The sequence below is a fragment of the Argiope bruennichi genome, chromosome 11 (genome assembly GCF_947563725.1).
Source record: "Argiope bruennichi chromosome 11, qqArgBrue1.1, whole genome shotgun sequence".
Lineage (NCBI taxonomy): Eukaryota > Metazoa > Arthropoda > Arachnida > Araneae > Araneidae > Argiope > Argiope bruennichi.
Genome location: NC_079161.1, coordinates 20,806,658 through 20,824,194, shown reverse-complemented (window position 1 = coordinate 20,824,194; position 17,537 = coordinate 20,806,658). Strand labels below are relative to the sequence as shown.

General features: G+C 28.6%; 1 protein-coding gene across 1 annotated transcript in view; it reads right to left on the bottom strand.

Moving 5' to 3' along the window:
- Nucleotides 1-6,148: 6,148 nt before the first annotated feature.
- Nucleotides 6,149-17,537, bottom strand: part of LOC129956489 (T-cell acute lymphocytic leukemia protein 1-like) — a 29,348-nt gene continuing 17,959 nt past the window's right edge. Inside the window, exons 2-3 of the mRNA XM_056068408.1 lie at nt 12,551-12,831; nt 6,149-6,455 (exon numbers count right to left, since the gene is read on the bottom strand). Coding sequence (XP_055924383.1) covers nt 6,391-6,455; nt 12,551-12,831 — 346 coding nt within the window. The 3' untranslated portion in view covers nt 6,149-6,390. The remainder of the gene's footprint in view (nt 6,456-12,550; nt 12,832-17,537) is intronic.

The following is a 17,537-nucleotide window of genomic DNA, read 5'->3' as shown; positions in this document are numbered from 1 at the left end:
AAACCTTAAGGATTAAAAAAAAAGTTCAAAATTTTTTAGGAATTTAAATTTTACAATTTTTTTAAAATAATTGTACATTTTTTGGGTGGAACAGTTAGATAACATTATTCTACAGAAAATGCAATTAAAATATAATTCCAGACACTGAAAGTTAAAACAATTGTTTAGATAATATGCTGTCTAAAAGTTGAAAAATTTCCAGCAAATTCACACGTGTAGCAAATCGTAGCTATCTAGATTCGAAATAAGAATAATTTTGAAATAACTTCAGTCCTCTAGATCTACAACATTATGATTGATCTTCGGTCTTTTTATAGCCGAGAAATTAATGTAGGTATTGTAAGGCCTTTTCCTAGATGAGACAGTAATCAATATACTTATAATAAAACTCAATGTGTGTGTGTGTGTGTGTGTGTGTGTTGGCGCTCTACAGGCCAGACCGTTTGACCTACAGCTACCAAATTTGGTACATGTATACCTTGGAGGTTGGGAATGTGCACCTGGGGTTCCTTTTTTTGAATTTTTAATTAGCATTTTAATTATTAATTAAAAACTAACTTTCCAGCCAAAAAGTCTTCATTTGCCCTACCGCCAAATGAGTAAGGCTTCAGTTTTTTTTTCCCAACAGTAATCAGGCTAGGCTTAACGTTTTTCGGCCGATTACTTCAAACGATTCTGTTTATTTTCTTAATGTTTGATGCATTTAAAAACATTATTAATTAATCGATCTTTCAGATTCATTCTGAAGTACTTTTGAATTAAAATAAAACAGAATAAAGGAAAATAAAAATTTCTAATCTGCATAGCGTTACCCCAACTGGCGTAGAAAAATTCACGTATTTGCGTTACCTTAACTGGCGTTGAAAAATCGCACATGCGCATTGTGTTGACAATTATTATCAACGGATGCGGACTGGATTTAAATTACTTTTAGGTTCGATGTATGCTTTTCTAATTAAAATGTATTTATGTTAGTTATATATTTTTTGTATATGCTTATAGTTTTAAGTACATCGGTTTTTAAGTAGTTTTTTTAAAACCTGTTTTCAACCGTTTATTTTAAACGATTAGTTTTATTTTCTTAGTGTTTGATGCATTTAAAATTAAACATTGTTAATGAATCGATCTGCTCATGATGAATCTAAGAAAATTTTGTTGACAAATTCTTGAGATATTACATAAATTAAAAAAGATATTCTTTAGTGCCCATAAAGTTTAAACGCTGAGTGACTCTATTTTCAGTAATAAGATTATAAAAAAATGCTTTGTTTCAATAAAAAATATTATTATATTAATTGCAGATTCATTCTTTCCACTTTAATTTAAAGCATAAATTCTACGGGTGCTAGCAGAAAATGAGAGAGATAGATATTACGTTATGACTGAAGGCCTTTATAATATTATGAATGAATTATATGACAATGAAAATTTGAAGTGTTAAAATATTTTAATGAAGAAGCTATTAAAGTAGGAATTGCATAAAATATTTAATTATTAAAATTTTAACGAACATTAAGATTGGCGAACCGGCTGGTCGCCAAAGGTGGCTAGTAAATATCTATAAAACATATACTAAACTATTAAAAAAAGCTTACATAACCCACCCCATTAGCTAGAATCCCTCTTTACTGTCAAAGGCTCTTTGGTACATAATATGAGGATCTCTAATAAATGTCACCTCTACTGCTTTTTAACAGTTATGAGTGTTTTCTCGGACAATTTAATGTCACCATCTCCGCGATATATTTCACAGTCAAACCTCGCTCTAGTAATTTATTTACCTACTCGTTTCCGCAGGAAATTTGAGGTCATAACCTTGCTACTGCAGCCACAGATCCGCTAGAAAATTGGCGAAAAAACTCTTAAACAAACACAAGTGAAACGGATGCCTCTTCATTAACACGGCAGGAGCGAACATTTTCTTCTTTAGTACAGTGTTTTATTTATATAATTTCTTTTTCTTTCAATTTTGCAAGAGCAGAGAGGGATTATTTTTTCGTCATCAGTCTGAAGTCTGAATCACGATTTGCAAAAAGTCAACAAATTTAAATTAACGGCTGTTAAGAGCGCGAGTTCGCAAATTGTACAGACTAAGTCTGTGGCAAAGGATACCGACGTGCTCTGATTGGTTTAAGCCTTGGCAGTTTTTGGCAATGTTTTTCCAAAAAAATGCCATACCGAAATATATTTTTATGAAAATAAATAAAATTTGTGAATTTATCCCCCCCCCCTATTTTTTACGGTTTACATGTCATATTAATCTGGAACACATATACAGCAAAAAAGATCAAATCCTGAAACCTAAATTCAGGAAATATAAAAATTTCAATTTATTAAAATATTTTTTTGTGTGGTTCTTCTTAATATTATTTTGATATAACTAGAAATTAGCTACGAAATCACATATTCCGTTAAAGCTTACATATTTATATGTTTTGGGCATTAAGTAATCATCTTCCCATATGTAGTTGATGGGAAAGTAACAAACGTTCAGCAACAAGTTTCAATGACTGCATAAATTATCTAATAAAGGCACAAAAATCATAGAAAAATAAGAGTTATTTCATTGCTGCATCATATGTTGAGTCATTACTTTCATGTAGTTTTTATACTTCTGTGCATAAACAACATTAGTTACTTGTATTACTAGTATTATTTATTATTATTAATAATAATTAGTATTAGTAGTATTACTAGTAATATTTAGAGAAAACAACTATATTAATAAAAATTAGATCCTGCTGATATTCACTCGTATCTTCCATAAAACTAATGAAAGGTACAAAGTTTGAGCCAAATAAGCGAAAAATACACTATTATGAGTGCAAAACATTGCCAAAAAGATGCCAAGGCTTAAACCAATCAGAGCGCGTCGGTATCCTTTGCCATAGACAGTCTGTACAATTTGCGAACTCGCGTTAAAAGCTACAGACTTCAAGTATTTGGTTTTAAAAGTTTTCTAGTTATTGTGCGCTCTAGTTGCTGGAAATACATTTTAGTAGGTTAGCAAAGAGATTTTTTTTTATATATATTTTATAGCCAAAATTTATGTATTTTCTGTTTTGAGATTTTCATTTTTAAAAAAAATATTATCACACTAAAAATTATGAACTATTATAAAAATTAGATCTATCACAATGTTAAATATTAAACTGCTATAATGTTTCATATAAATAATTCAATCCGATTGAAAAAAATTTTTTTTGACCAAATAACATAATTCGTAACTTATCTTTTTATCTAAAAATCTTCATTTAATAGAGAAATCTTGAGATATCGAGTCGCATTTCATCTTTTTACAATTTAGCTAGATGATTAACGACGCTGTTAAAAGTTTGAAACCACTGATTTTTACTTTGTCGTATACGTGGTATAGAAAAAGTATATTAATCGGCCAAAAATTCGAACCAGAGATTTAGATAAATCTCCACGTTTTAGGCCTTCTTGAGTTCGAAAAACACATTTTTGGAAAATGTACGTCTGTCTCCGACAAGGAAAACTCAAAAATGCTTTGAGCTAGATGAATGAAATTTGGTGTACGGGCTTTAAACCAAATTTGCAGATTTCTATCAAGTTTTGAGTAAAATGTGTTCAGACGAAGTCCGCCTGTTCGAATATGAGAGCTAGATAGACAACATTCGATGCACAGATTTAACAGCTATAGTAACAGCACCAGTCAAAATATGAGATAAAATCAAAAAAGGGGTTGACTTCTGGTGTATATCTTGGAAAACATGTTTTCGCGATCATTCGAAAATGTAGTAACTTAAATATATCAAATTAGGTATGGGTCTTTGTGTCTACAAGTGCAGTTTTGTGTGAAATCTTTATTTTAACCGATTTAGAAAACCGTGTCTAAAGCACAAATTCGAATTTCGGATACTATTAATCGCATGCCAGGGATTAAACGCCAAAAACGCAGCCAAGGATGGCACAAAAGATTCAATAAAAATGCTAAATTCACCTCAAAAGTTAATATTTCATAACTATTGTACGCCCATGTCATGCATGGTGTTCTCTGGTATGATAAGTTTATTAAAGAATTTGCAAGAAGGTTTTGGGGTTATTGAGTTTAGTTCGTTTAGTTTAAAAAAATTTAAATGATTGATTTGTGAAAATTGTTTATATCTTTTTGTAAAGTCCCTATCCTTTCTGAAAAAAGAAATCTTCGTGAATGTATATTTTTCTTATTTGATTTCAAAAATTAATTGTTTTTACTTTTTTTTTGTTAACTGAAATTTTTTCATTGTCTTAAACCGTTTTCTGAAGTGTTGCAATGAATTTTGCTTCAGAATAAATTTTTGAAAGGATAAATCTAAATTTTAAGTATTTCTGCTTCTAATTCCTGATTTTCATGAAATTTTTCAATTTCTTACGTAAAGAAATTACAAAAATGCCTTTTGCTTGTCATCTAATTCCTAAATTCTTAATTGTAAAGTAAAAATAGATGAAATAAAATTTTTTAAATTGAATAAATATGTTAATTACTATTTCGGGGTGGTTGTTTTTTTCTAGCTGAAAAGAGAAGCAAAACTGAAAAGGATTTTTTAAGCTCCTTTATTATATCACATTTTATACAGATTTCTACAAAAATACTCTCATACAAAATGAAACAATTGCACTACATCAAATACTGCACTTTGCCCAGTACATTAAGATGAAATTCATACCCCTTAGTAACATCAAAAGCACGTAATACAATAAAATTTATCTTTGGCACTTTCAAAAAATAAACAAAATTATTTCTGAAACTATTCCAAACAACTCCAAAATAAAAATAGAATAAATTCTGTCTTTGGTATGTTGATTAGAATACAAAAGAAATTAACAGCATTTGTAAATTCAGAAATTTGACTTGAACAAAATACTTTCTTTCTAAAAGCAATTGCACTGATTTTTTAAAAACATTTTTTAAGCATTTAAAGGAACAATTTTTGTCTTGATTAAATAATTGACATGAAAAAATGATACAATGATGAAAATATCTACTGCTCTTCTGAAAAAATTAGTAAATAACTCCAAAGCAAAAACAGAATAAATTCTGTCTTTGGTATATTAATTAAAATACAAAAAAAAAAAAAAATAACAGCATTTGTAAACTTAGAAATTTGAATTCAACAAAATACTTTCCTTCTAACTTAAAACGATTGCACTGACAAAAAAAAAATTTTTTTTTACATTTTTTTTAAGCATTTTAAGTAACATTTTTTTACTTTATTAAATAATTAACATGAATTAAGGAAACAATGATGAAAATATTACTGATTTTATGAAACAATAAGTAAACAACTGCAAAAGAAAAACAGAATGAATTCTGTCTTTGGTATGTTGGTTAGAATGCAAAAAAAATTAACAGCATTTGTAAATTCAAAATTTTAAATTCAGCAAAATACCTTCTTTCTAACTTAAAACAATTGCACTGAATTTTTTTTTATTTTTATTTATTTATTTATTTTTACATTTTTAAGCATTTAAATGAACTATATTTTTCGACTTGGTTATATAATTAACATGAAACAGTGATGAAAATAACTACTGACTTTTTGAAACAGTTAGTAGACAACTCCAAAACAAAAGCAGAATAAATTCTATCTTTGGTATTTTGAATAGAATAAAAAAAAATAACAGCATTTGTAAATTTAAAAATTTGAATTCAACAAAATACTTTCTTTCTAACTTAAAGCGATTGCATTAAAAAAAAAAAAAATTTAACATTAATTTTAAGTATTAAAAAGAACATTTTTTTTTTACTTGGTTAAATATTTAACATGAAAGAATGAAACAATGATGAAAATATCTACTGACTTTGTGAAACAATTAGTAAACAATTCCAACACAAAAACGGAATAAATTCTGCCTTTGGTATATTGATTAGAATACAAAAAAATTAACATCATTTGTAAATTGGGAAAATTTGAATTCAACAAAATTCTTTCTTTCTAACATAAAAAAAAAATTGCACTGATTTTCTTTCTTTCTTTTTTTTTTTTTTTTTTTTTTTACATTTTTTAAACATTTAAAGGAAAAGTTTTTGACTTCGTTAAATAATTAACATGAAATAACAATGAAATAATTCGTTGAAGCATGATAATATCTACTGACTTTCTGAAATAATTAGTAGACAACTCCCCCCCCCCCAAAAAAAAAAAACCAGAATAAATTCTATTTTTGGTGTTTTGATTAGAATACAAAAAAAATTCACAGCATTTGTAAATTCAAAAATTTAAATTCAACAAAATTACTTTCATTCTAACTTAAAGCAATTATACTGAATTTTTTAAAAACATTTTTTTAAGCATTTGAAGGAACAATTTTTATTTTGGTTAAATAATTATGAAATGATGAAACAATGATGAAAATGTCTACTGAAAAAAAATACATTACAACATTTTAAATAACATGCAGTGTTCGATGGTATTCGTTGAAGGATGACTTGAATTCAGTTGTACAATCACCTGAAAAGAAATAATAATATTTTAAAGAAAAAGGTTATTGATAATAGCATCATTTCAAATTCAAGATTTAAAAAAAATGAGTATATGTGCCTGGATCATGTTTTATAACATAATTCACCAATTTTCATAACATGGAATCCAAATTTCCAAATAACTTTCTTTCGTTTCCCAAACTGAAACGTAGTGATTTTGAAAAAATAATTTAACAGTTTTAAATATTAAAATAATAACTGATAAGTAAACAGTAAGTAATTTAGTAAATCAAGGGATATTAGGATGCGAAGTGAATTATTATGCGAAAAATAATAATTTCAATAAAGTAATATATAATCCTATTTCGAAATGAATGTCCAAAAAAAGCATATTTTCTTTTTCTTTTTTTTTCTTTTACTTTAATGTTACAATTGGAGACAGAACACAATTGAATATTTTAATGGATAAACTTAAATTTCATCGCAACATTAAAAATTAATTGTGAAAAATTGTGTATTAATTAAAAGAAATATTAAAAAATAAAGAAAACGTTATGCATAGATGAAATCGATATCATTAAATCTAATTTTTTGATTTTAAAGTAATGCAAACGTCATTTTTGGGAAATGATGGTTTTGAAATATCAATATCCGTAGTTAAATCAATGTAAATTACCTAGCTGGCAATAATTTTAAATAATTTCATGCTCGATTAATTAATTTTTTTTGACGTTTCTTTCTTAACACTGCTGTCGTATTCGGGTCCATTTCGAACCAAATGCCATTTAATTTTGTAATAAATTTTAAAATATCATGGCCATTACATTGTGGCATCAAGAATGAGCCCAGTTTGCTATTCTGTGATATATTTTTGTTCTTTGTTCAGCTCAGTTTGTTGCAGCATAAGCCCATTTGTCAGCAAAAACGTTCACTGTGTTCGGGTCTTTTTGAACCCTCATGCTCAAATGCATAGTTTTAAGAAGAATAAAAAGTGGAAATGCACAATGATCTCTTTTTGTAATATAACGAATGCACATATATATATATATATATATATATATATATATATATATATATATATATATATATATATATATATATATATATATATATATATATATATATATATATATATATATATATATATATATATATATATATATATATATATATATATATATATATATATAAGTAACCAATCTAAAGTAAGAAAAAGTTTGAAAACGAAACTAAAATGAAAACGAAACAAAACAGTTTCGAAATCGCAACTAAAATTTATTACCTATTTAAACTAAAACCAAAAAAGAACTTCATAGTATTTAGAGAGCGCAATTGCAGCTACTTCTAAAACACAGATGAATTGATACAAAAGTATTAGAATCAAGTTAATAGGAAAAACAAAAATCAAATAAAAATTAAACCAAAAAAATTATTAAAAAATATTAAAAAAAGAATCCGGCCTGAAGACTTTTTCAAGGGTCACCCTCAGGCAGGGATTCAAATAAAGGGATTTTTTCTGTGAGGACATACAGACATTGTCTAATAATGATTCCTCGTGACCCGAAAATCCCCTGAAATTATGCTCAAGAGATATACCATTTTAACAGAAAGGAAATACAAAATAACAAATTAGAAAAAAATAACCACAACAAAGTAAAAATATAATAACAAAAATAACAATAAAAACAAAAACATCATTAAAATTAAAATTAAAATTAAAAACGAAAAGGCCAGGACATACCATCCAACAGTCAAGGAAACTTTAAACAATCGATTGTGATTTCCTGTTTTTTAAAATAGTTAACGGTAAATTATGTAAACAGAGGTAGGCACCCAGCGCCATCTATTGAGTGATCCAATATGCAAGTAAAGTTCTATTTTTATTTAAGCCAAAGGATTAATCCCAAACCATACCTTGTTTAATTAAAAAATTGACATTACAGTAATTTCTAGGAAAATCATTTTTAATTAAATTTTTAAGGAGGATATTTGATGCTTCAATATAAGAATTTTTATTATTGCAAACCCTTTTGATCCTGTTAACTTGTGAGAAAATTAGATTTTTGAAAATTTTAGAGTTTAGTTTTGAAATTTTAGAGTACCATCCATTCGTAAGAAATTTAATCACATTTAATATGTTGCTATTTTCACATTCATGTAAACATGAGCATTTTTTGTGATAATAATAAAACAGAAATCGCTCTTTGTTATGTTAGCAAAAATAGAATGCTCGTTTCATATTGGGTTTTTCTTTCCATCCGAATGCGTGTACACAAACTGTTGATGATTCGAACTCCGTTCGCAACGATTTATCACATGAAGTGAAATGATGCTTCCAATTATTTATGCAATGTGTTATTTGACGGTTTTATGCAAATGTTTTTTTCATTCTATACAAGAGCGGAAGCACTCGTGCGCGCTTACTTAGATTCTTTTTCTTTTCACTTGTGTTCGTAGTCTGTGTCGGTGTAATATGCGATATTTTATAATGTATTAAATGTTTGTTTGTCGCAAGAAATAAAAGTCTGTTTTTAAGAAGTCTCCTCGACCTACAACATTTTTACAAGCACCAGTCACATGCATTTTTCACTGTTCATTTTTTGAACATTTTACTCTGCGGGCCTTACAGGCCTTACAGACGATTGATCTTGACAATTACAGGGTTTGAACCCAAATATCGTCTGACATGTTATAAGACTGATTTTTGTGTCTCATACGTTAACTTTTTATATAGTATACAGGGTGTTCATTAATTATTGTCGGGGTTTCCGTACCTCATAACTTTCGAATAAAAAATATTACGCAAAAACCGATTACATTTTTGTATATTACAACTCAAAGGATTTTATTAATGATATTAAAGTGTAAAGTTTGCACAATTTGCACTTTGTAGGCATTCAGCTGAAAGCGATTATGCATTCGTAAATTCGCTGAACAAATTTTGACTCGAATTGAGGATGATGAAAATTACGTTCGGAAATGGTTCTTCAGTGATGAATCCACTTTTCATGTGTCAGAAAAAGTGAATAAACATAACTGTAGAATATGGGGCTCGGAGAACCCGCACGATTATCAAAAGTCAACATTTGTTCAGCGAATTTACGAATACATAATCGCCTTCTGCTGAATGCCTACAAAGTGCAAATTGTGCAACCTTTACACTTTAATATCATTAATAAAATTCTTTGAGTTGTAATATACAAAAATGTAATCGGTTTTTGCGTAATATTTTTTATTCGAAAGTTATGAGGTACGGAAACCCCGACAATAATTAATGAACACCCTATATATAGATTTTCGAACAGTTATTTCATATTAAATTTAAGATTTTGTGCTCTCATCTTATATGTTTAACCATTGAAACACTCTTTAGAACATATAGATCATTTACTGGTTTACTCATCACATAAAAATCAAAAACTCTATTCTCAGTATAGAGAGAGAGCCAACCCTTTGAAACCCACAATTAAAAGACCTCCCCAACTGACAATTAAGAGGATGAAGAGGAAATATCGTCTGTTTGAAGATACTACATTCTATCTATCTTGCCACTAAGTATCGCCCTGGGAGAGCTGCCACCGTCATTTGGGGGCGTGTCGGAGTGGCCTTGACATCATCTGACATTCGAAACCAGGGTGGAAAAAAAAAGAACGTTTTTGTTCAGCGTCAAGGGACTTATTAAAATCTCAGTGATGATATGGGCAATTATTCACTGCTTTACGCTTTAAGATACGTCACAGGTGACGTAATAGACGTTTTTTCATGGCTTAAAAGATGCGCGGGAAAAGGTTCGAATGTTCCATTTACGTATTAAAGAGGTTAAACGTTATTGAAATGAACAGCTGATTTCTTGGCTTTATGTGTTTTAACTGAACATTGCCCTAGCCCAAAGAAATGCATATGTTAAATAGATATTTATGCATAAAGCTATTATTATTGTGTTTATAACTTATATATTTGACATTACAATGAAATTTGGTCAGTTTGAACATTTTTAAAACGAATTTGTCAGTAATTAGAATTAATTTTTCCTGATCGCTTAAATTTCCTATTAGCATGATGTTAAGATATTGTATATATTTCGAATTCGATTAATTTGATCTCAAAAAAGAGTTTTTTGTATTTGATTACTTCTATACCTATCACCCTCAATTATTGTAAGTGAATAATTCTTTAATTTACTCATGAAATTTTTTTGTGCGTGCAATGTTTTCTATTGCAAAAGCAATAAAAATATTTTAACTGTTATTAAGAAACTTTGAGCTCTTTAATGGGATTTTTTTTATATATACTGCACAGTTATTTGTATTATTATTGGGTGCAAAGAGCTTATATTGTTTGCTTATTAAAATCAGTTATCTATTGCAATTATTGTTATTATTATATTTAGTGCCATTTTATTAATTAAAAAAAAGCTTTTTATTCATTATAAAACAGTGATATGTTAAAAAACTTATTGCCTTAATTGTTAAAAAAATTTTAAGAGATTCATATTTCTAACCCGAAACCTAACAGCATGATAATATTTTAAGATTGAGATTTCCACTTTTAAATTATTTTATAAAATTTAATCGAATTATAGCATTGGTGAGGTTCAGATTTAAAATATTTAAATGTGCTTAACAAAATTAACGGACCTAGAAAGCTTTTAAAAATTAGAAAGAAGTTTTATAATCTTAATAGTTGGAATGATATGGCTGGTTATTTTAATAAAGATTTCGCCTCATTTCAAAATTCTTGAAAGCTGCCATTAAATAAGAATTTGAAATAAGGAGAATTCTAGAACTATGTCCGTCATGACAATTATCTGACTTGATTGCTCACAAGACCGGATATGATTGATGTGGTCTATATTGATTAACGTCCCGTTCAGACGCTACCGGGGGTTTATTAGGAACAAGTTTTATAATCTTCAATAGCTGGATTGATATATTAAATGATGTAGCGATCGCATTAAATAAATATTTTTGTGCGTATTTAAATAAGTTTTAAGACCAGGGGCTTTTTATTATATAAAGTGAATGAGAAAATTAATCGCAATCATATTAAGCGGCATGCAATGTATCATTTTCTTTCTCTTTTTATACAGTCTTCAATCTCAATAATTTGTTCCGATTTGTACTTTTTAGTGTACTAAATACGGAGAAAAGTATTGTAAATGTGAAAAAATTCGAACTCGGGAACTTCCCATCCTGATTCCCCTCCCTGATTTTGAAAAACACATCTTTGGAGAATTTCCGTCTGTCTGCCTGTGACAAAAATAACTCAAAAACGTTTCGAGCAAGACGAATGAAATTGGTATACGGAATTAACATTATATTTGTTGATTACTATCACATTTTGAGTAAAATTTTTTTAGATGAAGTCTATTTATTCGGCTGTTCAAATCTAAGTTATCACAATAACTACAAAACAAACTAGATAGATGAGATTTGGTGCACAAATTTAATATCTAAAGCGCAGACCCCTAAAGTTTGAACCGGTTACAACAACGTGTTTATTATCTAAACGCGATAATATAAAAAAAGCAATAGCTTAAGTATACGAAATTTGCTATGGGATTTTATGACAACAAGTGCAGTTTTGTGTCAAATTTTTGTTTCAATCGATTAAGAAAACGCGTCTGAAATGCAAATTCATTTTTCGGATACCATAGCCGCGTGCCAGGAATTAACACCAAAAAACTCGCCACGGATCGCCCGATATATTCAGTAAAAGTGTTAAATACAAGCCAAAAATTAATATTGTAAGCCAGAAGTTTTCTGGTATAATATACTATGCAAGAAAGTTTTGAGGGGACTACTATCCCTGGTTGAATTTTTCTAATTCATTATGCCAAAACATTGTCACTAAAAAAATAATAAGCCTAAAAAATCAATAACATTATTTTTGTTATTTTATATGATATTGTAGATTTAATTTCAGTGATTTTATCAAAACAGTTAACGCCATGCAGTTAAATTATAATACTCTTTAATTGAAATGGAAACGTTTAAAAAATTGAAATCATATAACGCGGAAAAATCTGATGACTGAAAAGTGCATCAAAATAGGTAATGAGTAGTTTCAAAGCATTACAATGGCTTACGAACACTTACGAGATCAGTTTTGCGAATCGTTTACCTTCTCTCTTGAGTCTCCAATAGGAAAAGTCCTTGCTAAGCTTGTCGCGGACCGAAGAGATGGTGAAACTCCTGGGATCTAGGTAATTGTCCTGCTGGAGGCACATGAGTAGGAAGTCGATGTACAGGACAGCTAGTCGCAGAGTCTGAATCTTGCTCAGCTTGTCAGAAGGCCTGCACGGGATCATCTTCCTCAACAATGCGAAGGCGTCGTTCAGTTTCTTGGTCCTGGTGCGTTCCCTGTCATTGGCTAAATGCCTTTGAATATTCTCGCAAGGTGAACTGGAAAATAAAAATTAAACTTAGTATACTGCTGTTGCCTCATGTATCAAAGTTGAACATTTCTTACGAAAAATAAAGTTATTAAATAGGAATTTAAACAAAAATGGAGAAAAATAGTTAAATAGCAGAAGTTGAAAGAATAATAATAAAATGGAAAGAATATATGCCCTAAAAACATTTCAGATGAATAAAAAAATAATTAAATTTAGTATTTTTCTATCACCGCCAATAGTAAAGTTGAAAATTGCTTATGAAAAACAAAGTACAAAATGAAACAAAAAAATTGAGAAAAAATAATTAAAGGACAGAAATTGAAAAAATAAAAATACTGAAAGGGAATCAATACCTACTCTAAAAACATTTTAGTGAAGAAGGGGAAAACCCAGAATTAAATTTTGTACACTCCTATTGACACAATAGCAAAATTGAAAATTGCTAAAAGTAAAGATATGAAACAAAAATTAAAGCGAATATTGAGAAAAATAGTTCAAAAGGAATCAATATCATTCCTAAAAAAACATTTTAATTGAAAAACGAGAAAACGAGAAACACTTCAATTGCCATAGCTACTGGAAGCATCACTGAAATTTTCTTCTGAAAAATGATGCTGTACTTTAAAAAAATAGAAATCCATAGAAAGTTTTGAAGATATAAATACAAATCAGGAGAAAAAAAATTTAAAAAATAAGCAAAAGGAAAAAAAATGAAAAATTAGTAAAATGGAATAAATGATTGAGTAAAAGTGTTTTTTAGAGACATGATTCTTAGGAAAAAAAATTATAACATTAAAAAAAAAAAAAAACTGAACATACCAGAAGAAGTGCTATTCCTTCAACTTTTTTTTTTCCTTCATATTTTTGCATTTCGGACTTATATTCGTTGTATATTAAATTATGCGTTTAGGAGATCTTTTTGAAAAATTTGATTCAAAATTTGACACAGATCTAAAGTTTGTTGATAAGTCCCAATTTCAAAATTCAGCTCGAAATTGTGAAAAATTATGAAATAAATAGATAGATTTATGATATAAACTATTAGACTTAAGAAATTAACTATCAGTTTATTATAATACAAAGTTTCCTGACACAAAATGTAGCCTGTTATTTTTACCATTTCGTAATTAAAGTATATATAATGTGATAATATTCAAAAAATTCTTTCACGATATTTTAATAAATCTCAACGTTTTAGACTTTGCACTATCCAAACATTCTTTTTTTACACTGTTCGTTTCAGTAACCTGAGACGACCACTTTTCGATGATTCTATCTCACAAAGGGGTGAGGCGAGGGTTAATGTGCGCTTTTCTGGAATTTACTTTTTTTTTTTTTTTTAATGTAAACGTCCCTTCCTTTCATCTTTCGTTTTACCTCTATTTTGTTGAATTAAAACCATCCTAACGCATGAACAAAAGTATGGAGAGTTTTAGAATCCGTTGAAAAATAATAATTAAGTTTGTGCATGTCTGAACATGATAACCGGAAATCGGAAGGAACTAGGCGAAGGAATTCTGTTTTGTGTTTTTTTTAAACCGAAATTGAAGGTATAATCGAAATTTGGATGGAGAATCTCAAAGATCTAGTTAAGGTGTACCTACACACTAGAAGATTTTTTTAAAAAAATTTTAACTTTAAAAATCCAGTTTTTTCACAGTAGGTCATTAATATATATTTAAATTCATTTCAGTGAGAAAAAACCATATTACACTAATTATTAATTAATATTTAATGGGCTAATTAGCATATTTTTTTGAAACATGATATCTTAAATTATAATTTGTACAGACACCCAACTCTAGTTGGAAATGATGCCTAATATGAGTCTTCATGTTGTCTGCCTCAACCAAGTTATAAAAATATATAGTTTTTTTTAAACAATTTTTTCATCAATGATGAATAGAAAAAGCGAGATTTTTTTCTGTCATTTTAACATTTAAACAGCTATAAAAAATTTATTTCTATAAATATAACTTTGATTGAGGCAAAAAACATCCGCTATTTCATACAGATTATTTTGGTATATAAATAATTGTATTTGGTTCATTTCTTGATGAGTTATGATTGTTTGAATGAAGCAACATAGGGGGAAAATATCATTCTTCATAAAATGAGTTTTAAAAAACCCGTAACTAGAGTTTTTAATGAAACCAGCTCAAGGAAAATAATTATAACTTGAGAAATATTTCGAATATTGACAACAATTTGGTATCGTTTGAAAGCTAAAGAATCAGAGAACATTATTAAGCAATAAAAAAATATTCGGTATTTTGAACGATTTTCGAAGTTTTAAATGTGTACATACACCTTAAGTAGGCATTTTTACTATATGTGTTATAAATACCTGACAGAAAACTACTGACTTAATTTTTCTAAAAATAATATAGAAATAAGTTGCTTTCTTTCGAAAACAGACGATTCGATTGTATATTCGTCTTGCATTAATTATATTTAATCAGGCAGCAATCTTCACTGCTGTGTAAAATCCCTCGAAATCTGTCAGAGACTTATATCTCGAACAAAAGGCTTCTTTTGTATAAGAGTTCTATTCTTTTTAAATGTCTAACGAAGGTATTTTATTTTCAATGCGTCTCTACCGCAACAGGAGACCTGAATGTGGCTGGGAGACCCCGAGTCACTTCTTTCAGAACCTTTGGATCGCAATATACGAGTGGTTTGGATGCGATGACTATGCCACTATAGTTTGGGGTAATTATTCTTTTGATATTCATATTCATATTCATCATAATTACCTATGTTTTTGATGTTTTGTTGAAATTCCATGAATCTATTACATTTCAGTTTTTTTAAGTAATTACGTAACTTTTAAGTTTTTTTTTGAAAGTTTTGAAAGTTTTTTTTTTTTTTTTTTTTTTTTTTTTGTGACTACATTCGGAATTGATTTTTAAAAAAAATTCAAAAATATTTATATATTTTAATATTTGCATACGAAATATTGAGTTGGCTGGCAAATGTTTTTCAAAAAATGGGGAAAAAAAGCGTTGTTTTTATGGCTCAAAATACTTATAAAGCAAACATAATATATATTATTTAGTTCCTGAACTAAAAAATAAGTGTGTACATACACCTTAACTGAAAGTCTGCTTATTTCTATCATATAAATAGAGGAAGACAATCTTTCAAAAGAAAAATCCCATGAAAATACATATATGAAATATCATCAAAAATGAATTGAATTCTGGATTCAATCTGTGGTAGGTAAAAGTTCATATCCTACCACAATATAATTTGCCTATATACTACTCGCAAACCGAAAGAGTCAAGTGATGCAACGTTCTTATATCAAAATTGATTGTACAGTACACTCCCGATTATCCGCGGAATTGGGTGGCGCAGCCGCCGCGGATAACAAAAATCGCGGATAATCCGAAAAAAGCTAAAAACGGGTATAGCAAAAGAGAAAAAAGTCATTCCAACTTTGAAAAATCGTTTTATGTACAATAAAACGTAAAATAAACAGCAGGAAATGTTTAACTAACACTCAATATTTTAGTATATCACTCAAAACAAACCTAAAATGCATTTTGTTAATGAAAACAGAAAAGTGCTTTGTACTTACGAGAGGCGTCAAGAATGCACAGAAAAATGAATACATATGTACTGTTTTAATACTGTAATGTATTATGTAATTACAAAAGCATAACTGTAAAACTACACCTTTCTGAAGAAATCAGTCATTTGTGTTTGCTTCTTGCTTTGGAAGCATTTTCTCTTTGCTTAGAAGTAAAAAAAAAAAAAAAAAAAAAAAAAAAAAAAAAAAAACTTAAGTGCGGCAGGCACGGATAATCCGTTCCGCGGATAACCCGCCCGCGGATAATCGGGAGTCTACTGTAATTTGGATAAACGCTAACACGGGGGTTCACTGTCCAGTCGCATATGCATGAAGGTCAAATCACAAGATACATAAACGAAAATACATTAAAAAAATTATAACAAGCTGCATACATAAAAATTTTAACTATCGTTTTGTCACTAAAAATTTTAGACTTGCATTCATTTTTTCCGACTCAAATAGCAAAACAGAATTATTCCAAAAAAATCATGTTTGAATTTTTTCATTATACTTTTCAATATCATTTAGCATTAGACACTATATTATAATTCGAAATCAAAACATGTTAAAAGGTATGTACAAAACTGAAGATATTATTGAAATTTGACGAATATTATCAGAGAGATCGCTCTACGGAAATCAGTTCATTTGCGAATATGCAACACTAGAATATCACTATAAACCTCAAACTTGAAAACTTGGTTTATCCTCTTGTCATCAAAATTGTAGAGTTTCCATAGATTAAATTGATAATTTAATCTATGGAAAGGAAAAAATTCCAAAACGTATATTTTAATTCTTACACTATACTACTAAACACTACACAATAGCTGAAAGTCAGAATGAACTAGGTGATAAGTCATCAAAAATTGAAGATATGAGTGAAATGTTGACCAAACCTGACTCAGAAATTGCACTCTGCGAAGCTGCGCATGTATCTATATGTTACCGTTAAGGTATATAATGCAGTTATTTCATAGAATACCTAGTTATTCCATGAAATAACTGATCGTGTCCGTTAAAGTGTGCAATATGTTATTCATTTGACACTTTAACTAGTTATTCTATGAAATAACTAGGTATTCTATAAATGAACTAATGAGAGACAGTTAAAGTGTAAAATAAACAATTTATCT